This window comes from Benincasa hispida, chromosome 9, assembly GCF_027475165.1.
Source record: "Benincasa hispida cultivar pf3 chromosome 9, pf3_genome.v1.1, whole genome shotgun sequence".
NCBI classification, from domain to species: Eukaryota; Viridiplantae; Streptophyta; class Magnoliopsida; order Cucurbitales; family Cucurbitaceae; genus Benincasa; species Benincasa hispida.
The window spans coordinates 18,878,268-18,887,191 of NC_143486.1; the positions used below are offsets into that span (position 1 = coordinate 18,878,268).

An 8,924-nucleotide genomic window follows, 5' to 3' on the forward strand; every position below is an offset into this window, starting at 1 on the left:
CCGGTTATTATAGTCTTAAATAGTCATTGCCTCAAACACACCATTGGTTTCTAAACTTTGAAGTTTGTTCAATTTTTGTGTATGTAATCCTAAATGTCTAATTTTAGTTCATATACTTTAAAAAGAAGATCTTAAATTTAGTCCTTATTACTTATTTATTGATGATTTCTTTAAAAAATAATTATTTACTAGCATGATCACTCTAAATTTTTAAAACATACATATTAATTTTTTTTTTTTTTGCTGGATGATTATTATTATTATTATTATTTAGTTAGTTTTGATAAAAATTAATTTTGAGGGACTAGATTTATAATTTATTAAAAATATAAAAACTAAAATTAAACATTTAAAAGTAGGGGATTAAATTGAACAGACCTTAAAATACAAGGACCAAAATAGTATGTTAACCTAATTATTATAAATACAAAACTTTGTTTGTATTTTAACAATTTATCTCTCGAACAAAATTCTATCTCGAACCTCCTCTCAAATAGTTCATTTCTCTAAATTATTCGTAAGTGTATTACTTTTTAACTATACCAACTCTTTATTGGAGTACAATTCACTTGAAAGCTCAATAAAAAATTCATTACACTTATAACTAACTACAATTTTGTCATTGAGATTCATTAATATCTCGGTTATGCATTACATGACTTTTTTCAACAAGAAATTTTATGTCAATATAGCTAAGTCGGGAATATGCCCTTGATACTATTTATTAGAGACGACAATCTTTCAATTATCTTCACAATGTTATGATATGAGATTTGTTTGTATTTCAACTATAATCCATTGACACCTTGAAACCCATCCAAAATAAAAAATAATAATAATAAAAAATACATTTTAAATATCAAATCAAAATCGAGTATTGAAATTGCCTTGTTGGATGGATAGGCACGGAAACTAAAAAAGGAGCCATTTTGTTTGTCTATAAATGAAAATTCATAATTGAGACAAAAAATAAAAATGAAAATGAAAAAGAAAAGGCAGTGACTATTCTTTTTCGACACGTCAGATTCAGATCATTTGGACTGACGTTCTACATGTCGTTAGCCACGTGCTGAACACGTAGACTGTCTAACATTTAAACGTGTAGACAGATTGTAATTTCAAGGATGCTTGGTCGGCGCCTTTCCAAAAATAAATAAATAACATAAAAATAAAAGGGTGTTTAAAAAATATTCTTTTTTTTTTTAATACAAAATGAAGTTTCATGCAACTTATAATAAATACTTTAATAGAATAGAATATTTTATGTTTATGAATAGAGATACAGATACGTGCTTCAACCAATCATCTAGACTATAATTATAACTTTTTAATAATTTGTAAAAAGTCATATATCTATATGTAATGATAGAATTTCGTTCTATATTTGGATGTTCAAATATTTGTGACATTTAGCTAATAAAGTAATGTTATTTGTTTTTACTTCAACCATCGTGAGGTAGGAGTTTTAACTATCAGTTTTTAATTGATATCTTATTTATTGAAGTATGGTCGAACTAAGCATTTAATTGAAATTTCATAATACTTGTAATAGAATTTAATGGCATGGCCTAAGAAAATCTATGGGTCTCCATAATCTAATTGTGCTTCAAGATAAAAATACGGCAAATTTAGGATAATTGTAATGGATAGTATTTTTAAGGTTAATAAAAGTGTATAGCAACATATTTAAAAATTACAAATATAGCAAAATCTATCAGTAATAGTTTATATGGCTGATGACGATGTGGTCTCTATGATTGATAGATTCCTGTTAGCAATATAGTCCATCATTAATAGAATCTAAAAGCTGAATTTAAATTTTGTTATATTTGTAAATCCTTTTATATTATGTTACATATACTAATAATTTGATTCCAATTGCTATATTTATAAATACTCCTCTAATTTATAGATTTTCTGTAAATGTTTAATATATTTTTCATGGTAGATCCCTTTGCCTCCTCTCCCCTTTGTTTAGAAGTGTGTAATGTGGCCTTTTTTTCAGAAAAAAAAAATATTGAAAAAAAAAATTGAGGCCACCTTTTAGATTTGTGGGATTCTAATACACTCCAATGACTTTTATAATTGAATACACATCTGTTCCTTTCTTTTTGCTCCCCATTACTACAGTTTTTTTGCAATTGATAATTTTAAACTTTTGCCCACCGTTTGATAGAATGAAAGAAGTTCAAATCATATAATTTCAAATTCGAGAAACAATATTGTGTTTGAAACATTTTACAAATTTGTGTTTAGATGATAATCAGAAAAAAAAAGTTTTAATTTTTTAAAACAAGTTTAAGGAAAATTAGATTAAAAATTTTACTAATATAGACTAATTATGATTTTTTTAATTTAAAATTATAATATGAAAAAATTTAAATAAGTAATTTAATAGAAAAAATACCTTTTTGATTCCTAGGTTTTGGGTGTAGTTTCTATTCGGTCTTTTGATTTTCAAATGTTACATATTTAGTCTTTAAATTTTGAATTTTGTTTTAATTTAGTCTCTAAGTTCCAAAATGTTATAATTTTACTCTTAGTTTTGCTTCAATTTGGTCCCCTAGATTTCAATATTTTACATTTTTAAAATCAATTTTTCATTAAATACTCACTTTTAATCATTACAAAAATTTCTATTAATTAATTAAAATCAATTATGAAGTAACATTTTGAATTTAATTTTAAAAATGATAAAAAAAATAGTGAAATTAATAAATTGTAATCCTTTTAATGACTTTTAATTTATTAACACAAATTAATACTATTGAAATATAGGAACCAAATTGAAGTAAAACTCAAATGTCAAGGGTACAATTGTAATATTTTGAAGCTTATGAACTAAATTGAAACCAAACTCAAAAGTTAAAGACTATATGTATAACCTTTTAAAATCTAAAGACTAAATAGGAACTAGTCTCAAAATTCAGAGATAAAAAAGATATTAGGTTTCAAATATATATCTATTTAAGTTGGTTAAATTTCCAAGATGTATTATTAGTTTAGTTGATTTTTCTAAGACGTCTTTCACTATAAAATGTTAGTCACAAATAAATATTAAAACATTTAACATGCCTCGACAATAAGACGAAAATGTCTTTTCTAACTTAACTTCTATTATTAAATTTCATCCACAATTCCTTCTTGACAAAAACAGAAACAAAAATACAACTGAAGAATACAAAAGCGTGTAGTAATTGTTCACAATGATCATTATCAATGAAGATTAACAGGAGACCAAGAACAATACTAGAGTACAAGCAACTGTTTCTTGAAGGCAGAGAAGAAGTTCCAACAACTCCATGACAATGCATAAGAAGTTTTCATTTCTAGAAATACACTGTCTTTGACAAATGATTTTGCTTCGTAACATTGAATTAGCAACATTAGTTGATGTTGCTGTCTATATTTTGGAACCAATGAATAAAGAATCTTGATCTAAACTGTTTGGCCAACCAATTGAACCCCCGTTTATACAAACAGCCAATTCATCCAGCTCCACCAAAAAAGTGACAAGAAACCAGATGAAGAACATAATCTTTTATCTTTTAACTTCTAACTTTTAACCAACCACCCTATTGACTTCAAAGAATAGCAATCTAGCAGGAAGCAACAACACCACAAGCAGATTCATATGCTGTGAAGCAACAAGCCTACTGAACCGTCTCAACGACTCTCTTCCCGTTTGAAGGATTCCAGAGAAGTTGAACTGGTCCTGCCCAAGGTTGATCGAAATGGTGGGCCGTCCTATCACAATTCCTATATCAACCTTTCCTGGAGCCACAAGAGCCCACCAGACCTTGCGCCGATGTTGTCTTCTTGCTTTCCTTATACGGTTTAGTTCTTGACGAATCACTCCTCGAACTGACTTTAGGTATGAATTCATGTCGTGATCTCTTTGGATTGTTCCACCTGAACCATAAGCGGACCGATCACTAAGAGTCTCGAGTGGATGAGGCGTGTTTAGGAATACCATCTGTGCTGCTCGGAGTTGCTTCTCTGCATCACTGACATCAGATTGTGGACAGCTTAAAAGATACAGACCACTACCTGAAGGAAGGAGATCATGGCTTGGAGAGAATTTCTCATCAGGCTGCAGAATTAGAAGCTCGCCCATTGGAGCATACAACAATTTCTGCAGTTCATATAGTTGACAATAGTTAGATTATGACACTTGACCAGGTATTTGTAACATAGAAAAAGCTATTTGATCAGTATAACATTTGAAGTTCACCTGGTTCATTAGACATGGATGATTCCTGAAGTTCCCATTGACGGCTTTAAGAAGTTCTGCTACGTGGTTCGGATACTGGCACGAGAAGGCTCGTGGTACTATATCTCTATGTAATGTTACAGCTTGAAGGTGGTTCCGAGGCAAACCAAGTTTACGAAGTAAGCGGTCGCCTCCACACATTATGGATGGCGCACCAAATGTAATGACAGGAAGCAAGGAAGAAACTGGAACCTCGTTTCTTATCAAGAGCATGAGATTTACAAGCAATGCCAAGCTTCCTCCTAAAGAATGACCAGTAAATCGAAAGTTGGCACGGTCACCGTGGGATTTTAGGTGTTCAAGGACATCAGGCAACATCTGTTCATACATTCCTTTAGCAGCCTCATAGATTCCTCTGTGGACAAGGACTCCTAGTCCCTATATAACAAGACATTTAAACAATATCAGTTTGTTGAATATTTAGAGTTTCATCATATCTCAACATTTATAGCCAACTTATAACCAACAAACTACAGCAATTGATTTAAATGTTTGAAGCAAGGATTTGTACCTCGAAATCGATTGGTTCGAAAAGCAAATTTGCTTGCCAAGATGCCAGTGATTCAGATCCCTGCACCAATGAGAGAAATATCTTCTAAATTAGATCAAATACGTCCAAATGGTCATAGGTGATCGTTAACGTTTAGAATGCCGTTTTGGCATCGAATTAACACTCCGATGGACCGATCCAAATAGAACAAAAGTTTTTTAAAATCAATCAAATGGCAGCCCCTAGTAATCTCATCCCTAAGCTACTCTTCAATTTATTCTTTTTCTGGCATGAGGGAAGGGAAATGTACCTGAATGACAAAGAATCTTGTACTGCTCTCAACATCGTCGCACACAAACCATTCGCACGGTGAGGATCGAGTTGAATTCAAATTGTCTGCTACAGCCTGCTTCACTTCCTCCTTTGCAGCAACAACAGCAGTAACCGAATCTGTGGTCGCCATCAAAGAAGCCATCTCTGAGCTCATCATATCAACATTGTTCTGATTTTCTTCTTCAAGTGAATCCTCAGTTTTAGAAGATCTGAATGGTAGTATTTTTCTGGTATGAGAATGCAAATAAGAAGCAGCAGAGGCAGCAATCTCATAAGCCGTAGATGCACTTATTCCATCCTTTTTCTGCCCTTCTTCACACTCTACATTATTGTTTATGTCCTTTTCAACCTCTTTAGATTCATCTGGCTCTTGGGTTTTCTCAGTTTTCAAAGTTAATTCCCTCCTTTCTATTGAAGAAGTTATATAGCGCAGACCATAATATCTCAGCAGATTTTTTGGCTGCATTAACAAAAATGAGATCAGATTTATAAGAATCTCCAACAAAAGAAGCAAAAACTTCAGTTTATCAAGCTAGCTGAAACGATCAAGAACATGTAATTAAAAGAAGCTAAAACCAATAAAGCAACAGAGGAGATGCATTCCAGATCGTTTCTTAATTCTTATAATTGCAAATTTTTATTGAAAAATGAAGCAATTTATTGTTGAGAGCCACCCAGATTTCTTGATTAGCATACAAACCTTAACCTGAGGTTTTCTAATTTATAAAACAAAATACAAAATTGTCGTAGTTGAATCAAAGTCTGTACCTTAATTTCAGAAATGGAGTATGCGAGGCACCCTAAATATGACATTTGAGCATACAATCTCGCTTCAGCCAAGGAAACCCGTCGAAGCAATCTCGAAAACGAATGTTTATCAAATTCAATTTCCTTTTCATTTTCTTCCTCAACGATTCTGCAAGTATCACAAAATTCATCGTCATCACAAGAAATTTCTCGATCTTCCACCACATGGTCTTCTTTTTCCCTTTCCTTTCTAAGCTCATCTTCTTCAATTCCCTGCTTCTCCTCCTCTCTCCACAGAGATCTCACCTGCAAAATCTTCATTACCCAGTTTCCACTTCTCCACTCCGATCCGGTTGCCACATTTTTATTTTCCTCCTCACAAACGACTCTCCGATCGTCTTCGCTCTCCACCAAAACGGCGTCGTCAAGCGCCAAACCACCACGCCTCGAATTCCCATTTTCACCACTCCGACTCCACAGCGATTGCAATGGATACTTTAAAGAAAACTTCAGAAACGACGAAGACGAAGACGACGACGACGAAGAAGACGAAGATATCGTTTTCGACGATTTCTCAACCGCCGCCGCCGCCGACGACCGACCGGTCGTACTAACCTGAGACGGATTTACACGAACATCCAGAGCGCCATTCACTGATAAAGACGAAGCAATCCCATGGATTCCAGGATTCAAACAGAAGCTATCCATTATTTTCGTTTTTTCTCTAAATCCAATATACTCTGTTTCTAACAACAACAAAAATTGATCAATCGACTCGATTACAAATCAGAATCAGATTCCAATACTTAAAAAACGAGATTCACGCGAGAATTAGCCTATAAAAAAGACTCCGATGATCACCACAATCTTTGAATTTGGGTTGTCTTGTTGAACTCCGACGAGAAATTCGTAAACAGAAATTTAGAGAGAGAGAGAGAGAGACAGAGAAAGAAATCAGGAAACTGTGCTCTTATAGACTTGCGCAAGACGAGGTTCATACTATTTCCGTATCCAAACAGGTCACCTACCTTCCACGATTTTTCCTTTACTCTTCAGAAACCCAAAAACGACGTCGTAAAAGCCGTTTAAACTTACACGACGTCGTTTCGACTAATACGCAAGCGCGTGGGTGGGTCCCCCTTTTCGTTTCAAAAGTTTCGGGAGCTATCCGGATTTAGCCACGTCAGCATACGCGTGAGCATCACGTGCCACATTAAAATATAGATCCCTGACGTGTCGGCAAAATCTACGTTCCTATCCTACGGAACTACATGATGATCAGTCCTCCTTCTCGTCTGCGAGTAGAGACAAATTTCAACTCGCCCGATTTAGTTGACGCGTATACCGTCTGATTTTGCACGTGGCATCTCACGCGCCGTCCGATTTTTATTAGACGGAGGATTTTTTTTCCCTTTTTCAAAATAGGGTTTGTTTCAATTTTTGGAATTGGATAATGTATTGTCGTTTTTTTGGTTTCTATGTGATATGTGATTGAATTTTGATTATTATTTCACGTTATTTGTAAAGCTCGTGGTCGTCTTTTTATTTGTTGTTTTTTAAAAAATGATCCGCTTTGGATTCAAAGAAATTGACGAGATTAGAGTATTAGTTCATTTTGAATTCTAAAGCGATTCGAATTTGTTTCTTTCGATAAGATTTTATCGATGACTTTATCAAATAATAAACGTTACGATTCCTTTTTTAAAAACAAATATATTTATCTATAGATGGTTCTTTTTTTTTTATTAATATGTTATATATGTTTGATCTTATCAATGGTACTACTTAAATAAAATTACAATTACAATTATTTAATTTTTTAAATCTTAGACAATATTCATTTCAAGATATTAAAAAAAATTATCTGCATCATAGAAAAAATATCATTAAACTAAGCTATCTTTGGCTTCAAATTTTAATTTTAATTCTTAGATTTGGTCAAATTTTGAAATGGATTTCTAAAATAAATGTACTTTGAACTCTTTTAAAAACCATAACACATTTTGGTGAGAAAGTAATAATATTTGCGCGTGAGAAGGTAATAATATTTGCGCGTGAGATTATTTATTTATAGTTCAACAATCTCAAAAGTATGAAATTGAAATATCAATTTTTATAACGATAAACTACCTTCGAATTGATAGTATTAAATTTTAATGAGCTCAATTTATAATAGTTAGGTTAAATTAGTTGGTTAGTTTTTTTGTTTTTGTTTTTGTTTTGTTTTTTTTTTTTTTTTATATATTTTGAATAGTAGGATTAATGAGCAATAATCAATGCTGAATGAGTTAATTTCCTATCTGTACTCAAAAGGAGGGAAAAAACACAATTGTCAATGTGTAGGTTGGATTTAGTTAGTTGTTCTTTAGTCTTTCTTTTATTTTCAGTATTTAAATATCAATTAGGGCCAAATGAATTTTTGGTTATTGAGATTTGAAATTATTATCTATTTAGTTATTCAAATTTTAAAAAAAATACTTTAGTTATTCATATAGATTTGCAAAATTATTCTAAAGAGTTCTTGATTTAATTTTAACCTAACGGAATAGTGACTAGACCGTTATTTCGGATTATCTAACCTATCATTTTGTTTGATTATGTGGCAAACAAAATTAAAATTTTATTTAAAAAGAAAACCATTTTAAATAAAAATAAAATGATTTAAAATATTAATTGAAAATCTTCTTCTTCTCCAAAACATGTCCAATTGACAGCACTCGTCGCTGGTTCAACCACTGACCTCTTCAAGTGATGTGCGTTGTCGCTGACGCCTGAACCACCACACACCACAACCAATTTGTTCATCTCCAAATAAATGTCATATTTAGTTCTTTTATCTCAAATTCGAAACAAAGAATGTTAGTTTTATCACTTATTTAATTTAAACTTAGTTCGATAATTATTTTATTTTTTAAAATAGAGATAGAAATACTACTTCCACTTATGATTTATAATAATAATAATTATTTTTTGTTATATACTTTGTAGGTATGTTTTCATATTCTAATAAAGGTTCCAAACTAAGGGAAAAAAAATTAAATCTTATTTTTTTTAGATTTGAAATTTGTTCATGGATTCAAA

General features: G+C 31.7%; 1 protein-coding gene across 1 annotated transcript; it reads right to left on the reverse strand.

Moving 5' to 3' along the window:
• Window positions 1–3,189: 3,189 nt before the first annotated feature.
• On the reverse strand, window positions 3,190–6,831 carry LOC120086541 (alpha/beta-Hydrolases superfamily protein). The gene is made up of 5 exons (XM_039043242.2): window positions 5,865–6,831; window positions 5,074–5,556; window positions 4,785–4,844; window positions 4,235–4,651; window positions 3,190–4,135 (listed from the first exon to the last, which is right to left on the reverse strand). The coding sequence occupies exons 1-5, from the start codon at window positions 6,549–6,551 to the stop codon at window positions 3,563–3,565; spliced, it is 2,220 nt and encodes a 739-aa protein (XP_038899170.1). The 5' UTR covers window positions 6,552–6,831; the 3' UTR covers window positions 3,190–3,562.
• Window positions 6,832–8,924: the final 2,093 nt, after the last annotated feature.

Excerpts from the sequence above, each read along its gene's own strand:
- LOC120086541 (XM_039043242.2), bottom strand. The coding sequence starts at position 6,551 with ATGGATAGCTTCTGTTTGAATCCTGGAATCCATGGGATTGCTTCGTCT. Across the intron at positions 4,845-5,073 it reads CAAGATTCTTTGTCATTCAG|GGATCTGAATCACTGGCATC; the intron begins GTACATTTCCCT and ends TCATTGGTGCAG. Across the intron at positions 4,652-4,784 it reads TCGAACCAATCGATTTCGAG|GGACTAGGAGTCCTTGTCCA; the intron begins GTACAAATCCTT and ends CTTGTTATATAG.